The 13,531-nt window shown below is 41.3% G+C and overlaps 1 protein-coding gene across 4 annotated transcripts in view; it reads left to right on the forward strand.

The window, feature by feature from the left end:
- The first annotated feature begins 1,142 nt into the window (after window positions 1-1,142).
- The window catches only part of PFKFB4 (6-phosphofructo-2-kinase/fructose-2,6-biphosphatase 4), a 36,834-nt gene continuing 24,445 nt past the window's right edge, over window positions 1,143-13,531 (forward strand). For all 4 annotated transcript variants that reach the window (XM_070933687.1, XM_070933690.1, XM_070933688.1 and 1 more), the window contains exon 1: window positions 1,143-1,245. In XM_070933687.1, coding sequence (XP_070789788.1) covers window positions 1,143-1,245 — 103 coding nt within the window. The remainder of the gene's footprint in view (window positions 1,246-13,531) is intronic.

Raw genomic sequence — 13,531 nt, forward strand, 5'->3', positions numbered from 1 at the left:
GTGCACAGTCCTACTCTAATAAAACACAAGAAACCTACATGACAGCATCTCTTGCAAGATAAGCTTATAACCTGGGAACTTTCTGATCATCTTCATCTAAGTACTAATGAGGACTGATCCTGCTTAGCTTTTTCAAGAAGTAAATGATGCTGCTAATTGCTGTAATTATGTATATATTATATTTTAAGGCAATGTCTTGGATTTTAAGTGGTTTAATAATGCTAATGGGTGTGTGCTTCTGGTTTATTCCTAAACCTTTCAAATACATTTCTAGGCTTCTCTCAAAACTACAGCTCCCAGAGTTCTTGGGGTTAATAAGATGAATTTCTCCATGTTTCATTTTGAATCGGAAATAAACAACTGCATATTACACTAAATGCATCCAGAATATATAGAAATATTGTCTTAGAGAATGAAAAAGAAACAATAGGGGATCAATTACGGCTGCAATCCTAGGCATCTAAAAGGTTTTTCAGATGAATATAGCCTTTTTAGGGAAAAAAAATTGGAATCCTCAAGGCTTTTAAACAGCTTTGGTTTTTATGAAAAATATTTGTAACCATTTTTTTAAACCTAAGGGATACTTAGATGGGTTATAGTTCAGAAAACCGTATGACATATTGGTTAGTTTTTAAGATGAGAGGTTACTGTTTTTGATCGGCTCTTACCTGCACGTCAATTGAGTTAAAACACCTGGAGGCTTACTTCAAAGCAAATCCGCAAAGGTTTCGATTGGCATCTTTGCTTTCATAAAACAGAAACCTTTGCATCTGAAGCGCTTCATTTTGCTACCCCAGCTTGGCGGGGCAAACAAAGCCCTGCCTGTCCCGCTCACGCCACTTTCGCGGCTCTCCTTTGTCTCCGCGAAGCGCGCAGAGGGCGGGGCTGGGGGGGGCGAGTCCGCGTCAGCCTTGAGCTCCGCAACCTGTTCTCCGCGCTGGCCTGAGGAGGTGGGGCTTGGTTGCAGACCCCGCCCCCGCGGTGGCCTTGCCAGCCCCTGCCCGTCGCCGAGGGAGACCGGGCACACGCCGGCTGGCTGGCTGGCAGGCAGGCAGGCAGGCAAAGGCGCACCTTCTTGGACGTTCGCGCTTTGCTGTCGTAGCAGACGGGACTGCAGCAGAGCTCCGGCCCCGTAGTCGAGAATGGCGTCTTCGCCGGCTCGAGAGCTCACGCAAAACCCCCTGCAGAAGATCTGGGTGCCCTACAGCAATGGGCTTCCGGCGAAACATAGCGCGCAACGCGGCGGTGAGTGGAGGGTCGAAGACCGATGAGAGCTGAGATGGCGAGGGGGCGGATAGGAGAGTCAGGGCGCTGGAGTTGCAGCACCCCGGTGCGGATGTTGGGTGAAGTATGTGGAAGCAGGACTTGGAAGCGGAGGCCTGGCGCTCATTTCCCCCCCCCCCACCCCATGAAAGGCATGCCGGTTTAGCGTTGGATGGCCCTATTGATTGAGGGAGTTGCTTTCCTCCTTTCTGTCAAAAGTCTCCTGTAAGACACGGAGAGTTCCCGTTGGATTTGGAAAGGAGACAGCTCCAGAGGAATGAAGGGAGGACCCCGGCTGCCCGTTTTGGTTGGCCTAATGGTTTTGCAGCACCTGTTAGTTATGAGAATAGCTCCGGTATGGCATGGTATGCGTGGCACCTTCAAAATGCCATTGCGCAATCCTGAAGAGTTGCAAAAGCCAATTTGAAAAGAACTACAGGTGGTTTCTTGACATCGCAACCATTGATTGCAATGATATTCATGAATTTCCAGCTCTTTCCTTTTGTACTTAGCCACTGCTGCAGTACAGTACATGCACGTTTCCCCTCAAACGCATGGTATCTTCCCAGTGAAATAATAATGATAATGAAAAACTCACGTGGGTAATAAAATATATGTTGATATGCCAATAATTTCATCTTTAACAGTGTTTATAATATCAAAATTACCACTATAACTGTTCATTTAGTGATTCATTTGCTAATGCACAGTTTCTTGCCTGACAAATGTATTATTAATATTAAATAATAGTGAAGCCTTTACCTAACTGAATTTATGAGAGTTCAAGTAAAGATTTTGGGAAACTTACAAAATGAGCTAGTGTAATCCCTGAGGTTGAGAAAGTAATAAAGTTGTAGAGAGAACTGCTTGTTCAAATAGACTGAGATTCATTCACTTAAAAACAGGAAAAGATGGAAACCTAGGATAACATCTGAAGATGTGGCACTCATTGGATAACCATAATTTTATGTACACTGAGAGCATATGCACCAAGACAAAGTCCTTGTGTGTCCAATCACACTTGGCCAATAAAAATATTCTATTCTATTCTATTCTATTCTATTCTATTCTATTCTATTCTATTCTATTCTATTCTATTCTATTCTATTCTATTCTATTCTATTCTCAACAGAGGTTGAATGTGTTTCAGACTGTGTTTCAGACTTACAAGGTGTGATTTGTATTAGCAGAGATAAATTTTCTTTTTGATGGCAGAATGAAGATTGTGCACGCCTAGGAAGATCATAGAGAAGATATGGGACCTTATATGGACTGTAATCTCAAAGAAGAGAAAAGCTGGCTTTTGGTCTACTGTTCTATGTCCATATAGTAGGAAGTGCTGGAAGAAATATACGGAGTTGAGCGGGAACAGTGTCTCAGTTCTTTAGCAGCTGAATATGTACACTTTAATTATGGTAGAGAATATGTATTGGTGCTTACAGACGGCCTTTGAGTGCTGTATAAAAGGTAGTGTTTCCATTTGCATCTAAGTTGTCAATATAGGATGGAGCTGGTTGAATCAGTACTGAAAGCATATTTCAATGTATTGTGTGCTGATAAAAAGATGTCACCATGTGTCAAAAATAAATGTGGTTGCTTTGTGCAGAGTTTACATGTAAATGGCTATGCATGCAGCTATTAGGGTTTTTGAGTTTTGGCTTGGTAGTTCTCTTCTTTGTAAAAAGAATAAATCCATGAGCAGCTTTCTGCTTTGAGTTTTGTACTGTACCAGACACTGAATATTGAAATATATCCTAAAGAAAAATTAGTATTTTTCCTGTGGAATTCTTTACCAGTAGTAAGATGCCTGCTTTGCCCCATAGTTACCTCATTCAGGATATAAAAGCTATGTGGCATCCAAAGGTGAAGTATTATGCAGTCAGTATGTTTGTGTAGCCATGGGAATCTGTAGCGTTGAATTGCCCTCCACTTAGATAACGTTCTGTCAGATAACAATTATAGAGAGCATCTTTAGTTTCACAATGCCTTTACCCCCCAAAAATCACAAATAGAAATTAACATTAATTATTTTTTCATATTTTTTTTTACTATGCATTAAGTTAGGAGCAAGTGATACTTCTAAATGATTTGAATTAATATCGCCTGGTACTTAGCTATAACTCTGAATGTTATTTGGACTTTAAACTATAGTTTCACCAGACAGGAACAAACTATAGAGTTTGTTCCTAACCCCATTAGAGCAGGGGTTCCCAACCTTTTCTATCCCCTGCACCCTTAGAACTCTTCCGATATATTATTGCACCCTTTGCAAAAGTAAATAATTATATGCATATAATTATGCATATACACTATAATTTTGAAACTTCTAAACCCAAGTTTTCGCACCCCCTGGAATATCATCTTGCACCCCTAGGGTGTGTGAACACCCCCAGTTGGGAACCCCTGTGTTAGAGGAATAACCAGTGTAGGTATGAAGAGTAGATAGATGAATAGTAAGTAGATCACATATTTTTGATAGACCTTAATATTTTATTTGTTCAGAATATTTAATCACAATTAAATTTATAATGCTTTATTTGATGTTGGATTGTTTTGAACAAATCATAATACTAACTTTCCAATTTGGGACAAAATGATGTGTTTCAAAATTTATTAATCTGTTAAATAAAAAAAAAATCAATCATTCGGCATCCCAAAGGCCATTCAGCTTTGGTTGAATGGTGGGGAAAGTCCAGTTGCTTTTTGAAAAGCACCTTTGGGACAACCATGATCTGGATGATTGAGAATCTCCATAGACATTCAATCATTTGGCAGTTGTTAAAAGTATCAAAAAAAATTAAAGTACTGGTAGTAGGTCTATACTAATATTCTAGTTACTGTACTAATTATTATCTACTGACTGGAGTTTCATTTTGGCCACATACACATACACTGCATTTCAAAAATCTAGGAATGGATTACTGTTGTAAACCATTCTCAATCCAAATAGCAACATAGGTGGAGTATATCTATCCTAGCACCTGGAGATATCCATAAAAACCTGCAGAATTGTTGAGAATCCTCAGCCAACTTCAGTGGGAAATTTTGTGTTAAGAAGCACTGAAGTGACTTAGAAAATCAGTAGGGATGCATTTCTTTTTATTATCTATAGGCAGAGGTCATGCCTCTGGAAAATTAAGGCAGGAATAATAGATGTGTTGAAATTTCCTTTTAGTTGCTCTGGAGGAAGAAGGAATTTAGATAGATGAGCTGAATATATAGTATCTTGTATGACAAGTTGACCTATTTATGTATGTTGCTGTGGCATCTGTTTTACATGCAATAAATATATACAGTATAACTGACATAGATGCATATTAATCTTTAAAAATAATTGAAAATTATTTAATAGGTTTTTTTATTTATTCAATATGGGGGCCTTTCTCAAATGCATGACTCTAGGAAGCTAACAATTTTTTTAAAAAAATAGTTTGCTTATTACAAGATATTGTAATATCTTGTAATAAGATATTCACAAGATACAGGATATTCACAATATACCTAGGTATTATCAGTTGTTTTTATCATGCTTTTATCATGCTTTTAAGTATGTCTTAATTATAGAAATAGGCAGCATACAAATTTGAACAAATAAATACAAAAATATAGTTAAGTATGTTTCTTTGACATAGATTCTTGTATGTATCATGTCCCATTTCCATGTTTATTGTTTGTAAAATACTAATGAAACATGATCTTATTTATCTATATAACTTATCTAACATTTATATAAAACGCCTATGTCTGTAACCTTTAACTGGGCAGAATGGTGCATCATACAGCGATTTTTTTTCAACCAAGGTTATGGGTTAACTTATAGAATACATTCAAAATCCTGGATCCATGGAACTGAAAATTGGCAATTTTTATAAAACATTTTATGACATAAAATATTACAAAATGTCATAAAATGTTTTCTGCAATTCCTGATGTTTGACACTGCTATACTTTCAACATGGGCCACTTTTGAGATAAATATACATATTTATGAATCTCTTACTAAATTTAAAGAAATTTTCAAGTACATTAGAAGCTTTGCTATTGTTAAAGACATTGAGGAATCTGTTAAGAAAATAGTAAAGTTGCTATATAGTTTATAGTAAGTACAATACATTTATGATATAAAATGCAGTTGAGTATGTTTTTAAAAAATTAAAACAGATGCTGCAGCAAACTTTTCTTCAGTCCTAACTGTTCTTTGAAGATTTTTTAAAATTAAAAAACATTTTAATAAATGCCTATAGCCTGCTAACATGCCAAAATATAAATTCAAAAAACACCTAAGGCATAACATGAATAAAAATAAACAATATTTATTATAAACAGAGGTACAGAATTTTACAAGAGACACTAAGCACAACAAATCTGAATGGAAGGATAAAAATCCAGATCTTGGCTCAGTTCCAAAAGCCAGGCCTTGAGGAGAAGGTTGTTTCAAAGGCTGGGGTGGCCATTGCCCCCTGCAAGCATTTCTCTCCACCTTCACTGCTAAGGAGATCCCACCTGCAGATCTTAATGTTGAGGAAAACAAATATTAGGAAAGGCGCTCCTTTGAATCTTAAACATGGCGGTTTAAGTGGTTAGAATAACGTAGACACTGTATTTTGGTATCTTCCAGGCTTGACTACTGCAGTGCATTTTATCTTATATAGGCTGACTCTTCAATGATTCAGCATTTGGGCTGGTGCTGAAGGCTGTCTCAAAAATCTTTTGTACTCGCGAAACTAATCCTAAAGAAATATACTGACTAACTTATACAATGGCCTGAGCATTTTGATAATAGATCTTATAGCTATTACAGCTTTACAGCCCTCTCTAAGCGGTTTATTGCCTCCAACAATTTGGGTCCTCATTTTACTGACCTCAGAAGGATGGAAGGCTGAGTCAACCTCGAGCCAGTGAGGATTGAACTACTGGCAGACAGCAAAATTAGCCTGCAATAGTGCATTCCTGTCCAAGAAAAAAACTACTATTTGTTGTTATTTGCAGAGAACATGACATAGAGAAGCCACAATTATAGCTACAAAAATCACTGGAAACATTTACTAGACACAATCAAGGTACCTGCTGAATAAAGCAAATCAGCTGCCTTCTTAAAACAGATCTACAACCCCACTTTCCACCGATTGAGAGAACCACCTTCTGCTTTTATGAACTGTTTTTTCTCGGTTCACTTTGGGAAGGCTTCCAAACTGGCGCTCCCTTTCTTGCTCCATATTCCTGTTATCTCTCTGACCACTTAAAGCAAGACTTTGTTAACAAAAAAGGTGGGGCTGGGGAAGATCTTGTTGGGCTATAAGCCTTGATCCCTCCTCTTCTTGAGTCAAGGATTCTGAAGCAAACTTTGTTCTCTCTAGTCAGGAGGAAGTGTCAGAATATTCATGACTGGGAAAACATGGTAACAAGGTCAGCCAATAAATAGGCATAGCAACTAAATCAGCCAATTGGGAGCTGAGACAGACTGGAGCCAGGGCGTGTTTAGTCTGCAGCTTCTGAGTCTGTAAAGAGAAACGAAACTGAAACCAGTGTGTGAATGTGTGTGAACTTGTCTGCTGATCTGAGCTGAAATGAAACTGAATCTGCTGTTGGTATTGTAAATTTACTTCATGTATTATTGTGAATATAAAGAAGTTAATGAATCCTGCTGCATCAGTTTATCTGTGTGTGCTTCTGGATTTGATTTTTACAAGAAATTCTGACAGGAATGGGTATGGATCATGCATTATCTCATATCTTTTGCTTGTGTAACGGGGGAGAATGGAATAAAAGGAGGCTTTGGGAGGAAGAGGAGGAGATAGAGGGAGTGCAAGAGAAGGAAAGAGGGGCTTAGCTAGAAAAAAAGCAAAAAAAGCGAGAAGGTCAGGGATAGGAGAAGATACCTGAAAAAAAGGAGGGATAAGGAAATAGGATAGGAGAGGCTTCTGTGGGGCAAGCAGAGGAATCCATGAAGGAGCAAAGGCGATGGAAGGAGAGCACAGCAGGCAATTCAAGAGAGGGAGAGAGAGAGAAGGGAAAAAGGACTGTCCAGCCACATGAATACCATCTCATCATGTGACCTGCCGGCTGGGAAACAACTGACCATCACCCCACCACGTGACCTGCCTGCTGAAGGAGACTGACCACCATGACCCAGGCCAGTAGAGGTGCCTGAGCGAGGCACCAGTTTGGACCGGCGGCCATACCAAAAAGGGCCAGGAGAACCTGGACTCCAGTGGCCCTTTCGGGGGAGCATTACATTTGGAAACACAGATATTGATCCTCAGTCTGTGGGAGATTTTGGTATTGGACATGTCTAAATACGTATATATGTGTGTGTGTGTGAAGGGGGGTATTAAGGCAGGAAGCCATCCCCTTCTGACTTATGGAAAGCAGATTTCAGAGGCAACAGAGCATTACAAAATTTGTATGAAATAAATTTTGGAACACTTTGGAATACTTGCAAGCATTTCTTTAAAAGGTAATTCCTTTGTTTTTATACACCGAATATTAATTTGTCTTATCATCATGGTGCTATCATAACTTAGAAACAGCATGATAAGGGAACCACTCAATTGAATTGAGGTACAAAGGCTACACATGGTATAAAAATAAGAAGTTTGGAAAAGCTGAGTCCTATTTATTTTAAGCACATTGTCAGTCTATAAAACAGAAGAACAAAAAAGCCCTGCTTGGATTAGGCTATAGTCCCATCTGGCCTCTCATTCTTTGTTACCCACTGACCAACTGTACGTATTTGAGATGCTCACAAACCTAGATAGAGAGCAATAACTGCTGTAGCTTTCCAGCAGCCAATATTTAAGGCATGCTACCTATGATTCATCAGGAGAGAACAGCAAATTTTCATGCACAATTTTATAAATATTGTTATCTATCTTTACCTTATGTCTCAAGTTAAAGTGCAAGTGCCCTGATTGCTGTAATCTCATTTCATAGGAGAGTTGTTCTCCTGATGTCATAGGAAGCATGCCTTTGTACTGGCTGCCTGGAAGCTATAGCAGTTATTGCTCTCTATCCAGGCTTGTGAGACTGCTAATAATTTGCATTCCTTCAGCAATAAAATATTCTTGTGTAGTTCTTACAGTTCTCTAAGTATGGTAAATAATACAATACCCTGGGTTAAGAACGCCTAGCCTAGGGACAACTTGTAGTCATGAACGGATTGCCATAAAGCCTATTATATTAAAAATTTGAGTTAGGTACAGAGGTTTGCAATAAAGAACAGACACATTTTGTGACACTCATGAAAACATTGTGTGGCTTCAGCAGTTTGCCAGCTCGAAGAATTACATCATCCACCATTTTAAGTTAGATCACATATTTTTTTTCCTCTTATTTACCTTTTATGTATGTACTTTTTCTAACTTATCTACAGATTCAACTTAAAGACAGACTTAGGGATAGGTCTCATTTGTAACCCAGGGACTGCCTGTACTTGTAGTAGAATATTATTGTATCAGCAGTTCTATTTTTAGTTTCCTTCCTAATTCCTTGCATGGACCTTGCCTTTTTTTTTTTTTTACAGCAGCTGCAGTTGAGTTAACTTTTTCATTAATTGTCTACTTGATGCCAAGATCATGTTGATATGTAAATGAAGTTTGGATTCTCTCTATATGTTCTACAGTACACTGAACAGCATTTTGAAATTCATTTATACAGCCTTTTTTTGCATTTATCAACTTGAACTCTGTATCATTAGCAAACATGACTACTACACTACATAACCCTAACTCCAGATGATTTATTACAAATTTAAAAAAAAAACTTGTCCAAATGCCAATCCTTAATTTACATCACTATACATGTTGTGAACATGAGAATAAATCCAGACATTTATTCCTCCTTCCTATTTTTCTTTATTAATTAACTATCAGTCTATGAGAGCATCTTTTAGCATACTTACTCAGAACCCATGTGTTAGGATTTGTAAGTTAGAATTAAGTGTCTTTTCCAACAGAGCAAAGTCATGCAATTGTTACGTTCTGACACTTCTCTGAAACAATGAGTATTATTTATTAATAATTGAGGAATTATTAGACTTAATCAAGTTGAGCTAATGTTAACACTGACATATTATCTTTAGAGAGTTTTTTTTCCAGCTTGATAGAAATGCATGCTTCACGTGTTCTCAGAAGATATACTGAATAAAACCCTGCAAAATAAAGGCTGAACTTTTGTCAATAGTTCTCAACTTTCATCAGCTAAATTCAGAAGCCATTCAATATTACAGACTAAATTATTGTAACAAATACATTTAAGAACTGACATTTTTGAAGGAGAGGAAGAGGAGAGAGATAGGAGACAGAAAATAGAAGCAATTCATTTTGACACATTTAGCTTCTGTAATAATATTCTGGCAATAGATTTATTTCCCGTAGTTTGTGAGTGTTGTGTAATCTTTAATTTCTAGTTGCTCAGAATTTCATTTTTGCATAATTGCTTTGAACTGTTTCAAATTACGGATTGTCCATCAATGTTCTGTCTTAGTATCAATGTGTTATTTGGGAGGAGTTCGACCCTGTTACTCTGGAAGAAGTGGACAGGATCATGGGTAAGCTGAGTGCTGCCACGTGTGTATTGGACCCATGTCCCTCCTGGCTCATTTGTTCGGCTCGGGAGGTTACACGAGGCTGGATCCAGGGAGTGATTAATGCATCCTTGGGTGAGGGAAGCTTCCCTACCGCCTTGAAAGAGGCGGTGGTGAGGCTCCTCCTCAAGAAACCTGCTTTGGACCAAGCTATTTTAAACAACTTTCGTCCTGTCTCCAACCTTCGCTTTGTTGTGAAGGTTGTTGAGAGCGTGGTGGCTTGTCAAGTCCCATTGGCCCTGGATGAAGCAGAGTACCTGGATCCGTACCAATCGGGCTATTATACCCGGGTATAATATGGAGACGGCATTGGTCGTGCTGGTGGATGATCTCTGGAGGGCCCGAGACAAAGATTACTCCTCTGTCCTGGTCCTATTAGATCTCTCGGCGGCTTTCAATACCATCGACCATGGTATCCTGCAACCCCTCAAGGGGTTGGGAGTGGGAGGCACTGTTTTACGGTGGTCCTCCTCCTACCTCTTGGAATGTTAGCAGGTGGTGTTGGTTGGGGGACAGAGGTCGGCCCCGAGGCCCCTCACTTGTGGGGTGCCCCAGGGGTCGGTCCTCTCTCCTCTTTTGTTCAACATCTATATGAAGCTGCTGGGTGAGATCATCCGGGGTTTTGGGGTGAGGTATCATCAGTATGATGATCCACCCCAAACCAACCCAGCGATGCCCTCAACATGATGTCCTGGTGCCTGGAAGCGGTGCGGATCTGGATGGGGGGGGGGGAACAGGCTTCGGCTCAGCCCTGCTAAGACCGAGTGGCTGTGGGTACCGGCGTCTCGGTCTGACCAAGAGATTCCATCTTTGGTCATAGGGGATGAGGTGTTGCCCCTGTAGACAGGGCGCGCAACTTGGGTGTCCTCCTGGACTCGTGGCTAAACTTGGAAGATCATGTAATGGCCATAACCAGGGATCATTTGCCCAGGTTCGCCTGGTGCGCCAGTTGCGCCCCTATTTGGACCTAGATGCCCTACGCATGGTTACTCATGCACTTGTCACCTCCTGTATTGACTACTGCAATGCCCTCTACATGGGGCTGCCCTTGAAGACCACTCGGAGGCTTCAGCTGGTGCAGAATGCGGCTGCGCAGGTTTTGATGGGAGTATCTCGACACTCCCATGTTACACTTCTACGCAACTTGCATTGATTGCCGGTTGCCCTACGACTGAGTTTCAAGGTGCTGGTGATTACCTATAAGGCCCTATATGGCTTAGGCCCGGGATATTTGGGGGGCCATCTGCAGCCAGCAACAGCTGCCCATCGCCCGGTGCGTTCCCACAGAGAGGGCCTCCTCAGGCTGCCGTCAGCCAGACAGTGTCAGCTGGCGACCCCCAGGAGGAGAGCTTTCTCTGTGGGCGCACCTACCCTTTGGAATCAACTGCCCCTGGAGCTCCGGGTGGCCTCCGACCTCCGCTCTTTCCGTCGTGACCTGAAAACGTGGCTGTTTCGTTTGGCTGGCCTGGACTGATGGGATTTTAATTTTTAACTTGTTAGTCTTAATTGCACTTTTAACTATTAAATTATGAGATTTGGATTTAATTTCTTTTAACTTTTTCATTAGATGTTTTTTACTGTTGTGAGCCTCCCTGAGTCCGGCTGGAGATAGGGCGGCATATAAATCTCATTAATAAATCTCATTAATAAATAAATAAATTTAGGCACACTCGATTCTGGTTGGAAGTCAAAAATGAGAACTATGATTCAAAGCAATGGATGCATACCCTTAAGTTATTGTTACTTAAGGGTATGTGATGTCTACAAATGGAAGTATATTTTTAAAGTGCATATTAGCTTGTAATAGGTGCCATTGTTAGTTAATCGTTTGAATGTGGAACTCCTAGTTATGCTTGGGTATAAGTGTGTTTTTATTTATAAGAAAAAACTTCATAAGCAGCAAACATATTATAAAATATTGTAATGTTGGCTTACATCAAGTACAGTTAGAATCACTATATTAATGGGAATGCCTACATCCTACGTTGTAACTTTTAAAAGTTCAGAGAAAAATTCTGGGGTATCTGATATTTTCATTAAAGTATGCATCAAAATCAGGCCACAGTACTTCCTCCTGTGTCTAATGAAATTGATTACTGTAAAAGAGCTGTAAGAGCTTAAATATTAAATATTAGGTATAATAGATGTTTACAGTTTCAAAAAGTTATTTAAACAATTAACTATTGTGTTTTGTGCAGTGAACCCAAATTAAAGTTAAGGTTTGCTCATGTAATTGTCAACTCTTGTCAACTCTTCGTTGAAGGAGAGGGTCTTCCCCGCCTCTCTTAAGGAGGCGGTGGTTCGACCTCTCCTCAAAAAGCCTTCCCTGGATCCAGACTCACTTAATAACTATCATCCCGTCTCCAACCTTCGCTTCATTGCGAAGGTTGTTGAGACTGTGGTGGCGCAACAGCTCCCACAGTTCCTGGAAGAAACGGAATACCTAGACCCGTACCAATCGGGCTTCTGACGCGGGCACAGCACGGAAACGGCATTGGTCGCTCTGGTGAATGATCTCTGGCAGGCTCGGGATGGTGGTTGTTCCTCCATCCTGGTCCTACTTGACCTCTCAGTGGCTTTTTATACCATCGACCATGGTATCCTACTGCAGCGACTTGTGGGGTTAGGGGTGGGAGGCACTGTTTTACAGTGGTTCTCCTCCTACCTCTCAGGTCGCTTGCAGTTTGTATGGGCGGGGGGGCAGAGGTCCACTCCAAGGCCCCTAAATTGTGGGGTGCCTCAGGGGTCAGTTCTTTCCCCCCTGCTCTTTAACATCTATATGAAGCTGCTGAGTGATATCATTCGTGGCTTCGGAGTGAGATATCATCAATATGCTGATGATACCCAGTTATACATCTCCACCCCAGACCACCCCAGAGATGCCCTTTCCGTGATGTCCCATTGCCTGGAGGCGGTGCGGGCCTGGATGGGTAGAAACAAACTCAGACTCAACCCCTCCAAGACTGAGTGGCTGTGGATGTCGGCATCTCGGGTTTCAGAGACCCCCTCACTTTTGATGGGTGGGGAAAAACTTGCCCCCGTTGATAGGGTTCGCAACTTGGGTGTCCTCCTGGATGCTCGGCTGTCCCTAGAAGACCACCTGATGGCCGTGATCAGGGGGGGCCTTTGCACAGGTTCACCTGGTGCGCCAGTTGCGCTCTTTCCTGGACCGAGATGACCTTTGCACTGTCACTCATGCCCTGGTCACTTCCCGCTTGGATTACTGCAATTCCCTCTACATGGGCCTGCCCCTGAGATGCACCCGGAGACTCCAGCTGATCCAGAATGCAGCCGCACGGGTTGTTACGGGAGCCCCTCGTTACTCCCATATAACACCTCTCCTGCGTGAGCTGAACTGGTTACCAATGGTTCTCGGGTCCGCTTCAAGGTGCTGGTTCTCACCTATAAGGCCCTACGTGACTTAGGTCCGGGATATTTGCAGGACCTTCTGCCTGCCTCTCACCGTCCTGTTCACTCACATAGGGCTGCTCTCCTCAGGGTTTCGACGGCGAGTCAATGTCGTCTGGCGGCGCCCAGGGGTAGAGCGTTCTCTCTGGGTGCTCCCACCCTCTGGAATGAGTTGCCTACTGAGCTCCGGACGGCTCCTGATCTCCGCTCCTTCCGTCGGGACCTGAAGACTTGGTTGTTCAAGCAAATAGGCTGACTCTGATTCTGGGTTTTATT

The sequence above is a fragment of the Pituophis catenifer genome, unplaced genomic scaffold, assembly GCF_029215685.1.
Source record: "Pituophis catenifer annectens isolate HBS135680 unplaced genomic scaffold, rPitCat1.0.hap2 SCAF_2, whole genome shotgun sequence".
In the NCBI taxonomy this organism is placed as follows: domain Eukaryota; kingdom Metazoa; phylum Chordata; class Lepidosauria; order Squamata; family Colubridae; genus Pituophis; species Pituophis catenifer.